Source organism: Symphodus melops (assembly GCF_947650265.1).
Source record: "Symphodus melops genome assembly, chromosome: 12".
Lineage (NCBI taxonomy): Eukaryota > Metazoa > Chordata > Actinopteri > Labriformes > Labridae > Symphodus > Symphodus melops.
In genome coordinates this window covers 2,220,782-2,242,310 of record NC_136702.1, presented here as the reverse complement: position 1 = coordinate 2,242,310, position 21,529 = coordinate 2,220,782, and the positions used below count along the sequence as shown (strand labels likewise).

Below are 21,529 nucleotides of genomic sequence, written 5' to 3'. Positions count from 1 at the left end.
CTGATTTTTTTTTTTTTTTAAAACCTTTATTTAACACTTTTTGTTTTTTGCTTTGATTCCTTTGATGATGTCATGAAACATTCTGAGACAACACATCAAAGGTTTGATGAGCCAACAGGTAGCTGATTGAGTTCATAGTCATTCTGTTCACTGAGAGATTGTACATTAGCCCACCAGCAGAGACGAAAAGGAAAATGTCAGCCGCAAGAACAAATATCCTGGACCAGCATGTCAAAGCCTACATTAAAGGCTGGGAGACAGACGTCTATAAGAAACTGCAGTCCACCAAGGTGTTACTCATTTCATGCAAACCCAAAGAAAGAGCACGTCTGAAAAGAAGAGTGGAGACCCTGAGCGGCGTCCTCAATTTGTTCCAAGGTCAAATCACAAAGGACAAAAGCAGCACAGCAACGCTGAAAGAGGAAAATGCAGCTCTCAAAGTGAAGCTGGAGGAAACTGAAGACAGGCTGAGAAATCTATCTCACAACTTCAACGCCCAAATCAAGTTTAATAAGGACCTTAAAATCCAGTTTAGAAAGGACCGATTAAGATCTTCTCAGGCCGCATGTGCAGCAGCGAGAGCAAACATGGACCTCAGCCGTAAACTGAAGGAGGTCCAGGAGAACCCTGCACCAAGACCGAATCAGAGAACTAGGTTCATGAACGACTTGACGGGCAAAGTGAAGCAGGGCTGTAAAAAGATTCAACAACATTGGAGTCATGAAGAGAATGACTCTGAGCCTCAAACATCTGGGCCAATAATTCAGATGGATAAGGAGGCAACAAAAGACAAGAAAGACAAAGAGGCACCAAAAGACAAGAAAGACAAAGAGGCACCAAAAGACAAGAAAGACAAAGAGGTTCTTCAGTTGAAACAGGAAGAGCTGAAAACCAACGTTCCTGTTAAAGATGCTGAGCTTATCAAAAAGGTAAAAGAGCAAGTGGTTCACCTGAAGGATTCCCAGACAATGGTAGACGACACTCTCAGTGAGGTTTCAGAGAAGCGTGAACCCAGAGTAAAGAGCCGAGGAGCAAAGATCACCGAGCCTCAAGATGCTCTGGACTACGCTAAAGAGCTGAAGGTCCAACGTCGAGAGGCAGCACGAGTCCGCCAGCAGAGAGAGCAGGAGTTGGAGGAGAGGATTCAGAATTTGGAGCGCAGCGTTAAGAAAACCAAAAAGCCAAACTGGTTTGTTCGCACGTTTGGAGGCAGTCGGAGGAGAGAGACTGCACCTTAAAGATGTTGTTCCATTCAGACTCAGTCGAAGTGTGAACGTCAACTTCTCTATAATCACACTGAGACTAACTCTGAGTCACTTTAACTGTAGTCACACCACATCTCAGACTGCATTCCCACTAATACATCTCACAATCATCAGCTTTATAAATGGCGACACACTGTCCACTGTTGCCTCACAACAGCAAGGTTGCTGGTTTGAATCCTCAGCCTTCCTGTCTGTGGGGGAGTTTTCATATTCTCCAAGTGTGATGTGGGTTTTCTCCAGGAGCTCTGGTTTCCTCCCACTGTATGTTCCATCATGTACTATTTAATAAATGTGTTTCACATTTTAGCCATCTTTCTCTTGATTTATTTGCCAATTACACTTAACCCTTCCCCTTCCCTCAGCCTATTATATTTCTCCTAAGATTTCTGCTGCTAATGATCAAAATAAAATTACTCTAAATTCACTATGAAGTGCCTCCAAAAAATCTTGTGTGAGGATAGGGCTGAAATTGAAGGGAAATATAGGAAAACAAATAAGTTTTTGGTTACCTGGCAACCATAAGGAGTGTCCAAAACGAATGTGTCGGGGGTGCCTTCAAAGCCCCGCCTACCTTCTCTGGTTCAAATTCAGAGCATTCAGGAGCAGAATCTAAAGTCAGAAGGAGGACATACTGGCTGCTGCGTTGTTGTCAGAGAAGCTTCAACATGTTTCCTTCATGATCTCAGAGGAAGATCACTTCAGCATTTCATTTAGTTTAGTTTAGCTCCTTTAAATTAACAAAATAACACAAATATTTTACACTCTGATCGACGTATTTACTCAGTTATGTTTCTTCTAGAGAGCGAGAGAATCAAGCTTTTATATTAATAATGTTGGGCATGCAACACGATAGAGAACATGTTGATATTAGCGTTTGTGTTTATAACAAGCATGACGTTACTTACAACTTCGACATACAAACACCAGAGCAAACAGTCACACAGCTAATATTCACCAGGTTGTTTGTGTTCATGCTGCCGCAGCAAAACTCACAAACGAAGCTAAACAAGACAGAGATACTTACAGCTCACATTAAAACTACAGCAGCACTTAACAATAAAACTACAAAGATGGCGGCGTGATTTAAAGCACACGACAGGAAAGAAGAACTTCTGCTAAATTTGACTGAAATAGACGAAATTTGAATTTCCAATGAAAAACCAATGTGTGTGTGTGTGTGTGTGTGTGTGTGTGTGTGTGTGTGTGTGTGTGTGTGCATGTGTGACTTTGTCCACATGTAAACAAAGATTCCCTCAGGAGGTGCCGGCTTGTTGTATCTGAATGCAGCACACACACAGAGCAGATAAGAGGTTGTACTGATGGTAAAAAGTGCAGCACATCTGTGGTTTGTCGATATGAGCTGAGACAGCGAGGCGTGCCGCACTTTATCCCCGGTAACATCTGCTCCACTGTTTAGTCTTATTGAAGCTTCATTTGTGCAGAAGACATACAGAACATATTTAAAGCATTTTAAAAAAGATTCTCACAAACAAATAACTTTTAACCACATTTTAACGTTTGTAAGGTCAGTCAGGAGTTTACAAAGAGCTGAATGGACAAATATGATGCATGAATAATAACATCTTTTTTCAGCTGGAAGAAATGTGGATCATATCAGTGGATCGATTTTTATAAGATATATTACACCTTTTAGGTTTGGTTCATAAGATCGCAGAGAACTTTATAAAAACAAAAATAAGAGGTTTTCGACTCATGTTTGGCTTTTACACAGCAGTGTGGATTCGGTAGGCCACATGTCAGTCTTCACACCAGTGGGCAGCAAATCAAGGTAAGTAAGATACTCCATGCTACATGCAATGGGGTCCAATCCAACGTTATATATTAAATACTTTAAAACCACCACAGCTGAGCAAAGTGCTGTACAGAAGAATAAATAAAATACATAACACATATATTGTATATTTTTGACGTTCTGTCTCTTCCACGTACCCACATCTTACAGCCAGACCTGTGCTCTAATTCTTATGTTATAATTGTTTTAGCTTCACTTTTCCAAGGTGTCTTGCCGTCCATCTTTTTCATACTGTCTGTGGTGGAGGCCGGCTGATTCTGCACAGAAGTGACAGACCTAGTAGATATTCACAGTCGTGTGCATGGCGTATAAATCTGACGAGCAGCTCGATATGAACTGCAGTAAAAAGTCAGCAGGCCTGCTCTGAATCTAAAGCCAAAACAAGCCGGTCTTTCTTTCCAGGGCAGTTCTGAGTGCTAACAGACTTTAAACAGACTTTCTGTCTTCAAACTCATTCCATAGTGACAGATGATATACATTCAAGTTAACTGCTGAGCTCCAAACAGCTGAGACAGTTCATAATAATTTTTTTTAAAAAAAGAGGTATGTCCATAAAGGAGCAAGCTTGAAGGGATAGCTCAGTATTTTTGAAGTGGACTCGTGTGAGGTGCCGCGGTGAGGCAAGGTCAAGAGAAAATGTTTTAGCCACAGGAGAAGCCGGTCAGCTCGCCGCCCGCCGCCCTCTCCTGTGACGGCAGCCTGAGGGGGTCAAGAAATAGTGCCAGAACAAGGCGACTTTCTACACATAACGAAAACTTACATCGCCAAGATTACATGAGTCAGCATAAAAATAACAGCTAATGCTACATTGATAGCAGCTAATGCTACATTGATAACAGCTAATGCTACATTGATAGCAACAGACTGGCCGTTAAAAAACATGGACAGGATCCTTTTTCTGCGGCGTTTACATGTTCTCCCCCCCGCAGTCCAACTGGTGCCTCTACATGTGCTGCTGTGTGTGTGAATGTGAGTGTGTCTGGCTTCATATAAGTCAGCCATGTTATTGACTGGCTAACAGTTCAGAGTGTAACCCCGCCTCTTGCCCAATGACAGCCGGGGATCGGCTCGAGCCCGCTGCAACCCTGGACGGGAAAAGTGTAGTAAATAAAGATGTAAAGATTTCTATGACATAAAGTGGGATTGCATGTTTTCCGCTGTCGATTATTCTGATTGGTTACTGTGGATAGACTAACCTTGTTCGCTGTGATTAGCCTTGCTACGAGCTAACTGTGTGTGTGTGTGTGTGTGTGTAAAGAAAAGTGTCTTGAGCTGCCAGAGTTTGAACGAATTAAGTTTACACAAACATCTTGCTTTCAGCTTTTAGAAATTGCAGTTGCAGAATACGATCAGTTAAATCCTTCGACTGATGCAAATGAAAAATTTGCAGCAACAACAAATAAAGTGTGAACACAGAAACAGAGAAATGTTTCAGTGTCACGAGCAGCTGAACTCAGAGACGCCATGAAACTCTATTTTAGGTTCAGACTTCCTGTCGAATCATTCGACGTCTCGGTGGCCTCAGTTTTCTCTTTTGTCTTCGGACTCCTTACAATCAAAAATCATAGTTTAGAAGTCTATAAACAGTTTTTGGACTAAAGAGAAAGAAGTTAAATAATCTGTAATTCAACAAATACAAAAAAAAGAAAGAAGGAAACATCCAGCAGAATTTAAAATATTTTCCCATTTGAACAACGTTTTTCCCATTATTCCTCGAGGATTTGCTCCAACGCATCAAAAGTCTTTCCCCCTATAGTTCTGCTTTGAAGTCCTACTTTATCCTCGCTTGTGCAAACCTTTCGCTGTGTCTTGTACTGTTTCAATTTGACGAGAAAATCCACTTGTCACAGGTAATGCTTCGCTCGCCCCGACGAGATCAGAAGGAGTCATTACGTCGTTCTCTGAAGCCCCGGGCTGGGTGTGAGAGATGAGATGTTTGACAGCATAAAAAAAAAAAAAAAGTCTATATGAGAGGAAGATAATGAGAACAGCATGTGAGAGTACAGAAACATGGCCAACAAACGTTCACAACGTTTAGTGGAAGATGGAGACAAACACAGTCAGGCCGATGCTGAGAATCCTCCAAACACATTTCAGGCTGGACTCGCTCTGCAGCAAATATGCAGGTTGCAGAGCGCACATATGTTATATGACATAAATCATCAGGAGGAGGAGGACTGGCAGCAGGATCTGTGGGTGCCTCTTTTTACATACACTGAAGGGTAGGTTTGTTTGTGTGCTGAAGGCGTTTATTGCGAGTCTTTCTGGGAAACAGATCAGCAAAGCGTGGAAACGACAAGCTGAATCCTCTCTGGGTCTTTTTCTTTCTTTCTCTGTTTCAGCCACAGCTCTCTCGCCCTCTGCACAACGCCCGTCACCTGTTTCTCGGGACCGTGGCGTCCTCCTGTATCTGGCTCTCGGGGGCAGGGGGGGCGGGCGGGGGGGGAAGTGGGTGTTCATGTTTGCACAGCTTGCTCAGCTCCTGAGCAAGGTGGACAGTTTACTCGCGCTGTTCAACTTCTCACACTTTTTCCCTTCTTTGTGCTTGTGTTTGTTTCCATCACACGCAGGTCAAGGTCCGCACACAGTCTGCACATGGCGATGACATGTGACAGGTCTAATGGAGCGTTACCATGTCATGGATAGCTCCGAGGTGGCGTGGCTTTTTAATCCTTGCTCATTTCCAGGAGAAGATTTTAGTGCTGTGATGCAACGACAGAGAGACTGGAGCGTGTTCCACATGTGTTCAGTGTAAATCCAGGCGTGCGCCTCTGAATAGAACCAGCAGCTGCGTTACAATCAGTATTTATCCAAGTCATCGTACCAGTTCGGCTGGTCTGTGAGTCTTTAAGGCAGGTTTGTTCTTTGCTCTATATTTTGATGAGTGAGATCCTGTCGGCAGACATGACATATCTTAACATCACAATTTACTTTTTAACCACACACACACACTCATTCTGGAGTTTCAGTTTGTTGGGATTTGACACTCTTTGAGGATCCGCACAGACGAGTCCGGAGACTTTTTAGTGGAGCGTGTTTAAACGGACGAAACACAAAAATACCTTTTTATGCCAATTTCAACCACCCAAAGTATTCCTTAAACTGAGACTTTAAAGGAAAGCAGTTTGATTAAAAAGGAAAACTTTTGGTGTCTTGGCACTGATCTCGTATCTCTAAACCACACTGTTTCATTTCAGTCCAAGTCTACAGGTGAAGCTGGAGCTGCTTCGATCAAAGCGAGCGGCTGAGGCGATGGCTGAGCAAATATTCACATTGCGAGGAAGGACTGGCAGTGTTTACCGAGCCGAACAGGAGCCAGGCATTTTGACATCTTACATAAATCAATCAATCAATCAATCTTTATTTATATAGCGTCAATTCATAACAGGCGTTATCTCGAGACACTTTACAAAAGCAGGTAAAGGACCTTCCTGTCTGTCTGTTAACATTCACGAAAGAGCAGGTAACAAGACCATGCTCATCGTTGTGTTTACAAAAAGCAGGTAAATATTTGTGTAATGTAACTACGACGTCATTTAATCCTCAGAAATTCAAATTCATCCATCAGGAATGTTTGTTACACCGAAATGTTTTGGGAAAAACAACAACATTCAAACTTATAAAATGCTCAAATGTTCTTTAAACGGAAGGTTTGAAGGCAGCTGATGGAGCGTCGTAAAAAGGGAACGCAGAGTAAATGCAATTGGGAGTTAATTAGTCATAACCACCAACACAAGTTTCCTGGGTTGTGAAATAAAGATGACGTCATATACTGGTTATGAGGTGAGTGTTTATGAGGTAAACAAACTGTTTTCATGGAACTACACATTCAGACTCCCTGTTTATTCACCGCTGTGAATGTGTGTTTGTTGTGCCACAGTTCTCAGACTCAAACAGTCAAACAGAAGGAAAGGCCAAGTGAACCCAACGCAGAAGAGCAAACAACTGCAGTTCCTCACGTGTCCACTGGAGGCTGCGCGGTCGTCCTGTATGTACCATTAGCATGTTTACAGTCTGATAACAAGAGGTGACTTCCTTTATGGCGCTTATCCTGCTCAGTTAAAAGAAAAGAAAAAAGTGTTACAGGAAGTCGACTGTTATTCCCTCTCTCTCTGAAAGAACTAAAAAAAAAAAAAAAAAAAAAAAGGGCTCAGCACATAATCAGCTAAATCTCCATGCCAGGAAACAGATGCTATCACTGCCACAGCTCATTACTCTTGGATGCTTTTCATGGATGCTGATGAGGTTTCTCAGGACTCTGCTCTACCTACGCTTTTAATCTCGCCAAGTACTAATGAATCTGCCCTGACCCTGAAGACCCGACACAGTGGTACCAAAACAAGGATACGTCAGCATGTTGTGTATTAATTACCACCTCAATTAGCTCCATTTAGCTAGTGATAACAAAACCTCCAGGGTGCGAGTTCTGGGACATTTTCTTCCCTTCTTTGTGTTTTGCATGCGGCCCACAGAAACACTCAGCGTGGGTTCTGTTCCCCACAAGCTCTAGAGTATTTGATCATTTCTGGCGCACAACCAGTTCTTATAATGACTGTACAAGCGAACTTCATTCTGCCCACGCAGTCAAACAGCAGTGGGAGTTGTGATGCGTCTAAAAACAAAGAATCACCTACTCAGTCAATATTGCTGAACATGAGTCATGGCCTTTGAACGGTTCGGGCTTTGCAGAGTGACGTTGTCAATAAAGGTTAGTTTAAATTGTAAATGCAAGTTGGCTGCATTGATATCCATTGTCAAATTCCAGTGGGCGACTGAGTCCAACGCTTGAGATCAACACATGAAACCGAAGCTGAAGTGTTCAGAGTTTGGCCCACATGTCAAGGCTGGCTTTGGTTTCAACATTTAATCCATAACCATGTGTTTTTAATGTCCTACAAAACCCCTATAAGGCTCTGCATGGTACCATTACACATCACAAGAGCAAGGATCCAGATGCAGACTCCAGACACGCTGAATCCTCCAAAACGTCTTCGTCTACATGAAAATCATCAAAATTAGCACAAACGTAGCCAGCGCTAGTTTGCTAACGTTTGACGTCACGCTAATCCCATGTAAACAAACGTGACGCTGATTACGTTAAACTGAAACTCTGTTTTCCCCGGCGACACAGAAACACCTCAAACGGAGCTTCTGAACATCCTCACCCTTAAAACGAGTTTTCCAAAAGGTTGTTTTTGAGTGTTTGCTCGAGAACGAAAGGTCCCAAATACGCGCTTACGTTGGGATTAGCCCTCGAGGGATATCACAGCAAAAGATTTTTAAAAAAGGCGTACGGCTATAACAGAGTCCATGTGGAGAAAGCACGAAGAAAGCCAATAAAAAAAACACGAGGAAACATTCTCACGAGAACAGCTTAGGCAACACATATTTAAGGTTTTGGGTTTTGGCAAAATAAATGAATTTGTCAAATTAAACCAAAACCTTTTTTTTTTTTTCTTTTCCTTGAACGTAACTGCTTTAATAAAACAATGAAAGAGCTCAGATGTTCTTTCTTTTTCACCTTTTAGTCACAAACTGGACAAACAAGTTGACACTACTGAATCTCGCTTTCTTCACACTCCTGAACTTTGTGGGTTTGAGCTTCATGTGTGAACGCCAACAAGCTGATTATTATTTTTTTTTTACTCCCGCAGGCCTATTCGCTCTTTTTTTTTTTTTTTTTTTTTTGCGTGCCACCGTGTGAGCGGAGTCCAGTTCGTTTAACTCGGGTGAGTCAGCTCATCGATTCAGGCTCAAGCACGGTTCACACTGTCCTTCCTTTTTACGTCTTATCTTATCTCAGGAGACACACACACACACACACACACACACACACACACACACACACACACACACACACTCATGTTACATCTCTGTTTTTCTTCATGGTATCTTTTTGAGTGTTCGTTTGACTTCCCACAGAAAAAAATCAAAGGTTCTCGTCCAGGGGCCTCCTGACCCCTCGGACCCCTCGGACCCCTGGCGCTGCGTCCAGTCGGCCCATTCATGCTCTGTGCTAACAGCTTAAAGAGCTATTGTGACATCCTGGCGGCTACTCTTTCAAATAATCTCACTGCATTTCTTTTCTTTTACGATCTTTTAAACGATCACGTCAGAGCACGTTGGATTTGTTTTATAAACAGCCAGCCGTGTAAATAATCTACTTTAAAAAGTCAAATACTTGAGTTTACAAGGTGACAAACACAGTTTGGGTTACACATGAAAATACCCAGCGATAGCGTTTGAAGCGCTCTCTGATTACGTCCCGTCTCTGTGGAGGATTCAAAGAATGAGCCGTGAAGACGTGAAACAAGTGATGATAAAAAATGATCAAACTAAGAATGGGTTCGGTTGTTGTTGGAGTCCAGTCCCCCTCGTCCCCCTCGTCCCCATCTCTGTTATCTGTCCTTTGTCACTCGCTCCCCTGAACACTTGCATCGGTATTTTTCCAGAAATCTGACATTGTTTGACCTGACACAACACTGCTGCAGGGTAGATTCCTCCGGTGTGTGTTTGTGGAGTTGTGTTTGCATGAAGGGAACGGGGAGCGCCGGGGGGGGGGGGGGGGGGGGTGAAACTCCCTCATGAAGGATTGAGGAAACACGATCAATCCTTCTTCTCGAAACACCAGCTCCCAACAAATGTTATCTGAAGACACTTTACAAGAACAGCAGCTGTAGACCGTCCTCTGAGACCGAGTCCCTCGGCCCTGCAGTCGGTCCATCGTGACCCGTGTGTGAGAGTGTCAGCAGAGGTGAAGAACAATCCTGGCTGCAAATCTGGCGCAGAAAGTGAAAACATTGAAGATTTCTGGGAGGCAGCAGGAAGAGAAAAATCCTGCAGGAGAAGTTTGGTGATGGAAGGGCTCTTCACCGTGACGGGGAAGTGACTTCATCTCGTTTTTTACTGGATGTGTTTTCCAATTTCAGCTGTTGACAGCATGTTGTTTGGAAAAACATGGACGATGATGTCAGAATGAGACACGAAAAAAATCCTTTCATTTTCAATACATCTGCGATTTTTTCCCCCCTTTTTTTTCACTTAATTTAAAATAAGTCCCAGAAGGATCGAGGGACGGAATAAGGACAAGATAGAAGAAGATGAGTCTGTTAAAAAAATAAAAAATAAAAAATGGAGGGAAACTCCGGAAATGAGACGGGACAGAAGGCAGGAAGGAGAAGGAGAAGGAAAGCCAAGCCATCTGCACGTCTGTCTCTCGGTACGCCATGTCATCAAGTCTCTCGGTTCAGACCGCATGACCTTTGAAAAGATTCACAGTCTGGGCTTGTTTTGTGGTTTTCATATTTTATTCTCATAAAAAGTTTATAATAACATGTTGCTGCTCCCGTAAATGTGTTGAAACACATGCAAGACACCCAATGAAGGAGCTGCAGAACAATTAACCGCTCGTCTCGTTCTCGAGAGAGTCCGGACCGAAAACTTTCAGACAAACAATCAGAAACATATCACAAGACACATGAAGAAGAATATAAATGAGTCCAATAGATTTGCTTAGATTTGAGTCTTCACAGTGTAAAGGTCAGCCCGAGGCTCTGAGGTTTGTGAAGCATCAACGTGACGTTATGAGATGAAAAACAAGAAAGAAATCGGTTGCATGTTGTGACTGTACAGAACAAGAGTTTCAGAATCTGTGCAGCTCTGCCCGACGTTCAGAAGTCCTCCGGGGGGGGTCCAGGTGCTACTTTGCAAGTCATGCAGGAAAAAAAAAGTGCTAGTTTGCACAGTTGTCCAGCTGCAGAGTTTTTTTGTAAAGAGACAATGAAGCGAGTTTCATCCTCTGCAAATGTGAAGAGAAGTGTGAGTGATGTGTCGGGTTTCACAACAGAGAAGTGAGTCTCCTGAGGGTAAGGACTTTGTAATACGTGTGCAGCTTTCTTCACATTAAAAAAAAAAAAAAAAAAAAAAAACCCACAGCGGAGAGAGAAGGAGGAAGAACACTGGATAAAAACACATTCGGTCGTAAAGGTCTGTGAAGTCAGCATGTGGACGGAGGAGGATGGAAAAGCGGTTAGCGAGGGCACATTTCTGCATCGCCTCACACAATGAGTCATCTCTGCAGATAAGTCAATAACCTCCGTTTTATGAATGGCTTATGACTCAGAGCTGCATGATGGGGGGGGGGGGGGGGGAATTCACAGCATCAGCATGAAGCCTGTGATATCTCCTCTCAACGTAAAGAGCAAGTAAGCTGACTGATCACGAACCAGAGACACACACACGACAGGCCAGCTGGACACACACACACTTCCTCCTGTCTGTTGTTCAGGTAGAAGCAGAAACTCTGCGGGGACGAAATGTGGCAGCTGAAGGTCGATGAGCTTTGAATGTCCAGGCTTTTATTATCCAATAAAAACTCTGGCGGGAGAGGAGTGTTTTCCACTGCACTCAGATCAGCGGAGGAGAAGAGGAGCTGAGCCGACTGATCTTCCCGCTGACTGCTGCCCGAGAGATGACGGTGGAAAACATGTCGGGGTTAAAGATCCCCAAAGGCTGAAAAGTCTCGATATCACTCCTGTCCAGAAGTTTTGTTGTTTGGCGTTTCAGTGAGAATGTGTTGCATGAAGGAGGTAATGTTTAGATTGACACTTAAGCAAAGTGAACTGTATTCCTTTTTTTGGCTCCGACTCGGATCAGCTCGTGGTCCTCAGTTGATATCTGTACAAACGTACATTATTCACGAGTCAGCACAAGTCAGGGATCGAACTCCTGTCGTGCAACAATCTGAGCCTCAGGTATGTCCAGGGTTTGCGTCTGCCTTCATCTTTTATTGTCGTGACACCGAGTCAAATTCCTCGTCTGTGTAAATGTTTAAAAAAAAAAATTTGTGGTTCTTGGGGAAGAAGAAATACTTTATTGATCCTGCGATGGGAAATTCCACTTTTCCTCTGTTGTCACGCAGACTGAAATACACACGTGTACTCATGAAGCCAAAGTGAGAGGGGGGTGGGGGTGCCTTGCTCAAGGGCACCTGGCTGAGGAAGTGATTTGGCACCAGTCTAATTTTCCAGACTACATCCAAACCCTGCAATTCCCGAAACGAGTCCCTGCAGACTGAGCTTCCCGTCACTCTTCTCTGTTCTCATCTGCATCACTTCAGCATGTTTTTATTGTCGCTCTGTGTTTGTTGTTCGCACATTGTCGGCATGCTGTGCTCCTTAATGTGGTGCCGGAGGTCAGTCACTGTTTCTAGAACAGTCTATATAAAGCATCCTTCTTTGAATAAATCCTATTTCCGGGTTTTGGAGGTCACCGAGAAAATGTCTCCTGACGTTTTTGTAGATTCACTTTGAGAGAAGACAGACTGATGGCTCAGGACTGAAGATTTGTTTTTGAGGTTTAGAGTTTTAGTTTTACCTCGAACGAAACTTGAAGACTGATTCTCTGGGTTTTTTTTTTCTCTTTTAATGTTCAGGACTCTTAAAAATATCTTTAATTATTCTAGTTTTTTTGTTTTAAATCATTTTCATGTCAGAAGTACAAGATGAACGCACGTGATTTGTTAATTTTCAGTTTTAAAAACGTCATTTTAAGGAGTCGCTGTAGTTGACTGTGTGGTTAAGACGCACGCTGCGTGTCGTCGAAGCCCGGGTTCAAATCCGACCTGTATCGCCTTTACGATGTCATTCCTCTCGGGACACGATCTACCGTCCCGTCTCTACGATGAAAGCCCCAAAATAAGATCCGACTCATGAATCTTGAAGTGGAGTCAAATCTTCCAAACACAGTTTGACGTGTGATGCTTCAAAAATCGACAGAAACAGCAGGAGGCGGATGATTGCATTTCATACTCTTTATTCATTATTTCCTCTTCAAACACATTTTCCTGATGTACGTGTACATTTCCATTCAAAAGGAAAAACTCAAGTGAGGTAAAAAGTGCTGAAAAATGAAATAGTATCATGGATGTAACCATCAAAACTCATCGTCACGATCACAAAGCTGACAAAAAAGCTCTTAACTATTTCAAAAAAATATATATATAGTGCGACAAAGTTCATCGTTTCCCCCCCACTTTTTGTTTTTGTTTACTTGTGTAGCCACAGGCATCCCTTCACACACACACACACACACACACACACCTCCATACATTAACGTAAACACTAATCTGCTGCAAAATAGATTCACAACTCTTCTTACAGAAAGTGCAGCAGAGCTCCCAGAAGGCCTCGCTCACGTTCCTATGGTGTAAGACTGAATATCTAAAGCCACAGCTCGCTCTGCACCCGCTCAGGCAAAGAATACATCAACAGCGTCATAAATAAGAAGGTACACTCTGTCCTAGTGATAAACAAAAGCCCAGATAATATGGACAACCGAAGGCAAAGCGAGCGAGAGAAGCGGCGGGATCAATAACACTGACAGGTTTACAGCAGAGAGAGAAAAGTGGGGCCAGAAAGTCAACACAAAAAAGCCAAAAAAACACTTCATTCTTTTTTTTGTTTTGTTTGTTTTTTACACATTTTTGTCCTTCACAAAAAAGCAGGTGGACTTCTCAGTTTGTCGGGGGCGGGGGGGGGGGGGGGGGGGGGGGAGGAGCCACAATAACCGTAAACGGGGTGGACTCGACGACGCGCAGACGACAGTTTTCTAGAAAATGCTAATTTTTTGTTTGTTGCATTTTCTTTTGACGTCGCTTCAAAAAGTAAATTCTTATTTTGAGCGACACCAAAAAAAAAAAAAAAAAAAAAAGTCACGAGAGGAGCCGTGTCCTCGTAGCGTCGTGGAGGCAAACACGTCGCTCTGACATCACAAGGCTGACGGTGAAACAACGTCGGACTGCTGCGGCCATTTTTTAAAGTCTATGAATCTGACAGATCGAGTGTTTTTTCGGACTCATCGGCAAGAGTCAGATCAGCATTCGAGAGCGTGATGTCAGAGGAAAAAAAACAGACGCCTCCCGACTGTGGTGAATGACGGCTCGATTTCAGCACCAGATCAACGTTTTTGTTTTTTTCCCCCAAACTAGAAAAAGGTGATAAATCGATCTCTTGAAGGACTAGATCTGCCGAGTGATGGGAACGTTTTAAAGCGTACAAACGCACACAAAGCGCCGGTGTCCGGCTGCACGGCTCGAGTAAGAACCTGCAGTTTGGGTGAGACGACGACACTGAACACAGACGAGGACAGGACGAGCTGACTCTCAGGAGGGGGACGTGTTGTGACAACGGCAGATTAAACAAATTCCAAATGACAAAAAAAAAAAAAAAGGGACAAATTAAAGTCCTGAAAAACATCATCTATGTCCCTGAGAAGCAGCTACGTTAGCTTAGCTTATCTACATTCCTCTCAGGTGAACAAGGCCTCGCTAAAGTGCTTCTGTTAGTACGGGCTCTCTGCTGGGCGACCTCCAGCGACTGTGCCACACGATGGCTCGTCAGTGCACTCGAGGTATTGCTTTGGTTTCGATATGGACAAAAAAAAAAAAAAAAAAAAAAAAAGGAGGAAGGCAGGTTTGCTCTGCAGCAGGTGGATCCTGAACACAAACGCGTCGTTTTAGAAAGAAAAAGATTTCAAAAAGACGAGGCGTCGACTTGAAGGAAATAAAACTGACAGGAATGACTAGACGGATGGGTTCTGACGAAGCGGACGGGTCGGGACTGACGCTACTAAGACAAAACGAAGGGGGAACGACAGGGTGAAAAAAAAGAAAAAAAGAAAAAAAGAAAACGCCCAAAACTCAAAAATTCAAACCCAAATTAATTTCCTTCCCAATCAAAATTGAATGTTTTCTCCCGTATGCTGTGGTGATAGTTCTGTTACACACACACACAGAATCTAACCCTTTCCCCGCCTGACCACCTTTTAAAAAAAAACAACTTTATAAAAAGCTCAATCACTCTCCAAAAAAGTCAAAAGGCACTTGAGTGTTTCAGTTGCTGGTTTCAAAGCACAGACTTTGGTCCAGAGGGGGAAACCGAGTGGCACTTCACTTGTTGTTGAAACGACTGTCGTCACCGAGCCGGTGGCAATGCCCCGACCCAGGGTGTGACCTGCAGAAGAGGCCGAGCTGACCTTCCCTCTCAACATATTCTCCAACCAGCCAGATAAGAGAAGCTCTAAGTTATCTGGTGTAAACAGTGAGACGAGCAGCGAGGCAGTAAAAAGGGGGGGGGGGGGGATAAACACAGCAGCTGCTGAGTCGACTTGCTCAAGTCCAAGAGGAGCCAGTTTCCTCCTCTCAAATATGGATGCTGTCATGTCAAGAGAGATGACACATTCAGGTCATAGCTTAGGCCATCTACTTCTCATGTGACACTGCAAGTTTTCAAAATTAATAATAGGCCTGGCTAGAAATAGAAATTCTCAGTTTATTTCTGTCGGGGGGGGGCACTCTGTCGCCTCGTGGTTCAAGTGAGTTGCAGCTTCCAGGATAAATCAAACTCTGAAGTCTGAGGGTGGAGCCGACATGCTTCCTAACATACCGACGCACGCCGTCTGTGACCACAAAAGGGATTCCAACACTAGCGTGGTCCCGGAGCAGGCGCCGGAAAATGAGGAGAGGACAGGAAGTGAGTGAGTTCCCCACACATGTAAGGTGACGGAGCTGCTGTACCTCCTCGAGGAAAGCAGAAACAGAATGCACGATAATTATAGAAGGCCCGCAGAGAGAGAGAGCTGCGTCAGAGGAGGATCCCTTTTCAGGGCCGCTGTCGAGCCTGCAATGGTTGTGAGGGACGACCCTGCGGGGGCCCAGCCATGTGCTGCTCCTTTTAAGGGGTTAGAGACAGCCACTCAAGAGTCTGTCACTGCAGAGAGTCCTGGCCTGCTCTCGCACCGGGAAACGAGGCGAGCTGAAATTCTCTGAAGAGGCCCAAAGTTGAAGTGAGGCTTTGGAAGCGACATAAAAACATCATGAAATATGAACTCCTCAGACACAGGAGCCCGTCAATCAACCTGAACCGCCTCACTGTAGATCTCAACAGGCTGAAAAACAGGGCCAAGTAAACTGGATAAAGGGGGGGGGGGGGGGGAGCTAGTCCTACACTGACTTCACAGAGGGGGGAAAAATAAATAAAAATGTGCACATTTTCTTTTGCATTGTTCACAAAAACACATTAGGCACCGTCGGCATGTAAGGAAAAGAGATTAACGTGTCAAAACAAATTGACTCCTCTCGCTTCCCCTTCACTTCTGATGAGGACAAAGTTAACAGTGAACCCCCCTTTTCTTCCATCCCATGTGAACTAAACATAACACTGGTGCTTTTGTTTTTTTGGGCCGTCACCTTTTTTTTTTTTTTTTTTTAAATCCTTAAACAACCCATTTTTCAATAATACTATTTTGAAGTTTTTCTCTTTTCATGTTTTTTTTTTTTTTTCTCTAAATCACAGGACGAAACCAAATTGAAGGCTACATTTTCATTTTCCCTTTCTTCATCGAGATAGCCCGTACTCAAAGTACCGGAGAGGGTCGACTTGGAGGTTAAGGCACAAAACACGACTCCATTAAGAAGAAAGCTGATAAATGGGAAAAACAAAAACAAACAAAAATCAAAACACTTAAAAATATCACTTTTTTTTTTCTGATGACCAAGACAACTCTGTAGATAAGGAATGGCAAGGATTCCAAAAAACAAAGCAAAACACTCGTCCATTTAACATAATCGTGCCTTGACAGGAACATCGCATTTATTGCCTCAATTTTTAAATTTTTTTTGGGAGGTTTTTTTTATTTTATATATTCCTTCTCTCTCCTCAAAAGCAGCAGCAGCGGCGGCGGCGCCCTCTTGCGTTTCCGGGCACCCGTTTTGTCAGTTACACGGCAGCCACGTAGGAATGTTCTGGTTCGACACGTAGTAGTTGCTGAAGTTGTGGTCTCGGACGTACGGCGCCGGCTGGTAGTAGCAGGTGACGCAGGACGCGTTGGGGATGGCGTTCTGCTCCGCCAGCACCCGGAAGGCCATCAGAGAGATGAGGTGCAGGGTCTGCCGCCGCTCGTGACCCATGAGGCACACCGTGCTCTCGTTGACCACCCGCCGCAGGATCATGAGGTAGTCGTACTTGCTCTTCTCCTCGCCGACAAAGTGGCTCTGCAGGTAGGCCTCCACCTTGCGCTGCTGCTCGCCGATGTCGGGGAAGTCGATGAAGAACCGCGAACACATGTACCGCTCCAGGCCCTTAAACTCCTCCTCGCTGGCCGGTCGAAAGTCCCGCACCAGCAGATTGCAGTACTTCAGCAGGCCGCCACCGCGGATCTCCTCGGGCCGCTTGGTGGCGATGAGCTTGTTCCGTAGGTGGCTCAGCGCCATGCCGAAGTCCCCGTACATGCTCTCTCCGCTCACGGTGGGGTGAAAGGCCGGTGACATCGGCGTCTGCGCCAGCTCGTAGTAGGCGAGCATGGAGTCCAGAATGATCTGAAAGGAGTCCACGCTGAACTCAAACTGTCGGCGTATCGAGTCCACAAACTTCAGCTCCACGTTGCGGCCGTTGTTGTTGGAGAGGGAGATGAGGCTCCAGCGGTCCTGCTCCGTGTTCACCTTCACCAGCTTCTGCACGTAGGCCTCTTTGAGAGTCATGGGCGTGATTTTCTCCTTGTTCACACCCTCGGGCAGAAAGTCCAGCAGAGTGCCCAGAACCACGTCCTTAATGAGCCTGTACTCTGACTCGTGCGGCAGGTCCACCCTGAAGATGACGTCCAGATCCTTGTAGCTCCAGCCTATGTCCTGCACCAGCACGTGGCTGGCCGTGGAGCCGTTGAGACGCACGTCCTTCACCCGGATCCCGCTCAGCTCCAGGCGGGAGCGCACGCGGGCCACAATGTCTTTGAGGCGCACCTCCAAGGTGGGGAAGTTCCCTCTCCCGTGAACGGGCACCACTTCAGTCAGAACTTCATTCAGCCGGCTCACGTGCTCCCAGGTCAGGACGCTGACTGACTCTAAACTCTTCGGCTCTTCCTTGTTGTCCATCGTCTCACAATGTTCAGATGAACTAAAAACACAAAAAGTGAAAAATAGGTTAGTGACTGTCAAAAGAACATCTTTCCCTCAGAGATACAAAAACTACAGTAAGAGAAAAAGAATCAATCGTCTTCTTAAACGCAGTTAAAATAAAAGTAAAACCTTTTACATGTGCGAGTGTAAGACTTCCTCTGTAAAAGACGCGTTTAACGTGTCGCGTCTTGAGGAGTCAATCAAACTCAAATCATTCTACCTTGAAATAAAATTTAAAGGACATTAAACAGGATATTCAAGTCAGGGTTAAGCGTCTTGCCCAAGGACACATTGCTGGGGATTGAACCCTCAACTTTCCGCTGTAAATCATTTTAAAAGCCTTAAAATGTGCTTTGTGTAGATTTAGTGATGACAAACAATTCTTATATTATATGTTCTGAACTAAATGTACAGCGTTTATTCAGAGGAGGAAATAAAAGTCCCCAGACACTGTGTGGAGGTTCAGTGTTACAGACCCGCCACCATAACTTCTGAGGAGGCATTTTAATCTTCTAACAAAGTTGCCGGGAGCAAATCTTCCTCTGAGGACAGTTTGTGAGTTTTTAACATGCAGTATAACACAAAATCTGTACACTTCAACTTTCACATTTCTCTATCAAACCTCCAAAGTGCAGCTTTAAAAACAGAACATCTGAAACGAGCTCCTCGCCCCAAAAAAATAAATATTAAAAAAAGGGAACAATATAAAAACACTCAATAATTACTGTAAACTATCGGACTGCCGGCGGTTTAATTTCTATCTGCCTGTAGCAGCAGCATCATGGCTCACGTCAGGCACGAGCGGAGCAGAACGCTAGCACGAGACAAGCCGCGCGCACAGTTAAAGGACAGAGCTCGTGAGGGTTCTAGAACTGCTCACACACACAGCGCGAGAGCTTTCATTCCAGAAGTGCTGAGAGACAAAACAAAGCTTTAAAAACACACACACTGAATGTGAAGCCGGTAAATAAATAAAACACGCAGAAATAAAACGGATAAATGTTACAATTAAAACACTCTTCGTCATAACTCGCAAACACACAGTAATTATTTGCTCCAGCTAATTTATCAACCTACCCAGGACGAATGCAACTGCAAATATACTCCTGCTAACCGCTAGCTATCCTTTCAAACAATTAACTTTTTTTTTTTAACTTCAAGTAACTCCATATGGCGACGAATCCCTCTCCAAAGTGACGAAATTCACCCGAAATCGCCCTGGAAGAGTTCTCTAATTAAGACAAATCTGTTTTACGCTACAAAAGTCCCAAACTTGTGTCGTATTTTATAAATATTTGATGCGACTTGATAACATAAAATAAGCACATCTTTCCCTTCGTTTTTAATGTTGCATTCAAGGTCGTCGGAAATCCGAGAGTCTTACTTTACGTCTCCTTTAAACTGTATTGATGAGCCATGTTGTTGCCGTCCACATACGAGGGATGTTGTAAGCAATTACGTGTAGCAAGTTTTAAACGTAAATGTTTAACCTTTCTAAAATACGACACGGCGAAGTCACGCCGACCTCCACTCGGAAATTTGAACCTCCAAGGAGCACGTGAATGCAGCATAACTTTCGCACTATCTAACACAGATTACCTCGACAGACGATTTAAAAAAAGCATATGAATCGATGAACTTACGTGTCTGAAAACGTGCCTCGAAAGCCTTCAAAGTCAGATACAGGAGGTGGTGATTTGTAGTTCACGCAGACGCCTCCACATAGTCCTCTTGCCTGAGAGACACGCGTATCGTTAACTCTGAAAAGTCAGTGTTTGAACCTCACTGCTGACTGGCGTGCGACACGCCTGTTTTATAAAGCCGAAGTACGACCTCCTGAGAGACGTGCACAGCCGTTCAACAACACACAGTCCCCCTTTTCTCAATATAACGTGTCATATACGAGTTAAACCCACACCGACGCTTACATATGGTGTCAATTATTAAAAGCAGAACACTTAACTTGTATATTTACCCAAATGTGCAACTTTTATCATTTGCGGCTCCAGCAGGCAAAGAGTTCGTGGAGTTTGGTTGTATCAATGCGCGGAGCAGAGCCTCTGATTGGCCGACGGGGTTTTTTTCGTTGCCAAGTAACCAGCACCGTCTCCAGGCAGGCGACGTCGCTGTGTCGCAGTTTGGTTTAAAAGAAGCTTTTTTTTTAATTTATTTAAAATGTGGATTTAAAATGTATTTTAAAAATGTACATCTATCAATCCATGTAGAATTGATTTTTTTCTCCTGATAATGGTCCATCACAATAACACAAATAATGTAGCCTGAGGCGCTGCTTTTCAACAGGCAAGGCAGTCAACTTAATTAAGTTTATTTATTGAGCAGCAATTTAAGATTGAGTTCAACCCTTACTTATAATAAAAAAGTATGGTCTTCTATCAGATCATTTTTTATATTAAATAACAAAGAGTAAGGTCTTTTACCAGATCCCAAAAGTGTAACATCATTAAATTTGTGAAGAATTGGCGCTATACAAATAGCCTAATAATTGATTGATTGAAAAAAAATATCAGAAGCACCTTTCACTACAAAACAAATGCCTATAGCTGAAACTCAACTGCATCCTATTAATCAGTGTTTTGTTTTTTAAAAAGATTTATTTTGCCTTTATTTAGAGAAAGGATAGAGTCAGAAATCGGAGCAAGAGACGTGGGGAATGACGTGCAGGAAAAGAGTGTGACCACGACTAACTAACTCATTCAGCGGTTATTTCTCACATTTGGGAAGCAATATTCCAAATGTGTCCGAAATGTATAAACACATTTAAATTTGTCTCAATGGTATACAGTTTTGCCAAAAACACATCAAGGCCAAAAAACCTTTTATTTGACTCGCATTTATTGCAATGATTTAAGAATAGCTTTAATGGCAATCAAATCAGTAAGTACATTTGTGAAAAGATATAAGTAAACAGACAAAATGGTGTCATCTTTGCCTGAAAGCTTAAAAACTAACAACAACACAAATGGTGTGCCTGATTTTAAACATGTATGGAAATCCATGTTTTCACTAAAACTTTGCTTATTTGTAGAAGATTTTGGGTTTAAGTAAGAGACTGAAAGCTCCTCTGCTAATGGTCCTGACAGGCCTTTCTACTATTTTACAACAGGAAACACAGATATTCTTTGGCTGAATGCCACTGATACAGCAAGGGAACTCTCCCACTGATTTCTACAGAAAAAGTTAATCTCAGTCAGTCATTTCTCTAGAATATAAAACATACTCCTAAATCCCTGTCTTCTTCACAAATATTCTACATTGACAAAAGAAGAGCCCCTTGTGAAATAAGCTGGAAGCATAAAGATTTCAATTTCATGATTGATGATCTGAGTGTGGTGATTCTGTGGAAAACAAAACATACACATACCAAAGAATCCCCATTGCAAAAAGCCTGTTTCCCTGTAGCTTAGTGTTCAATTCCAGTACAAATAAAAGAGAAGCATATTTAAAGACATTGTGCAAAATATACTTCTCCATGTTTTTGTA

At 43.5% G+C, this 21,529-nt stretch overlaps 2 protein-coding genes across 2 annotated transcripts in view; one reads left to right on the top strand and one right to left on the bottom strand.

Annotated features, from left to right (window-relative positions):
* The window catches only part of gdap2 (ganglioside induced differentiation associated protein 2), a 205,870-nt gene that overhangs the window by 30,027 nt on the left and 154,314 nt on the right, over positions 1-21,529 (top strand). The window lies entirely within an intron of this gene.
* On the bottom strand, positions 16,693-18,033 carry tent5c (terminal nucleotidyltransferase 5C). The gene has a single exon (XM_079357670.1). It carries the CDS (start codon positions 18,002-18,004, stop codon positions 16,850-16,852), a length of 1,155 nt encoding a protein of 384 aa, XP_079213796.1. The 5' UTR covers positions 18,005-18,033; the 3' UTR covers positions 16,693-16,849.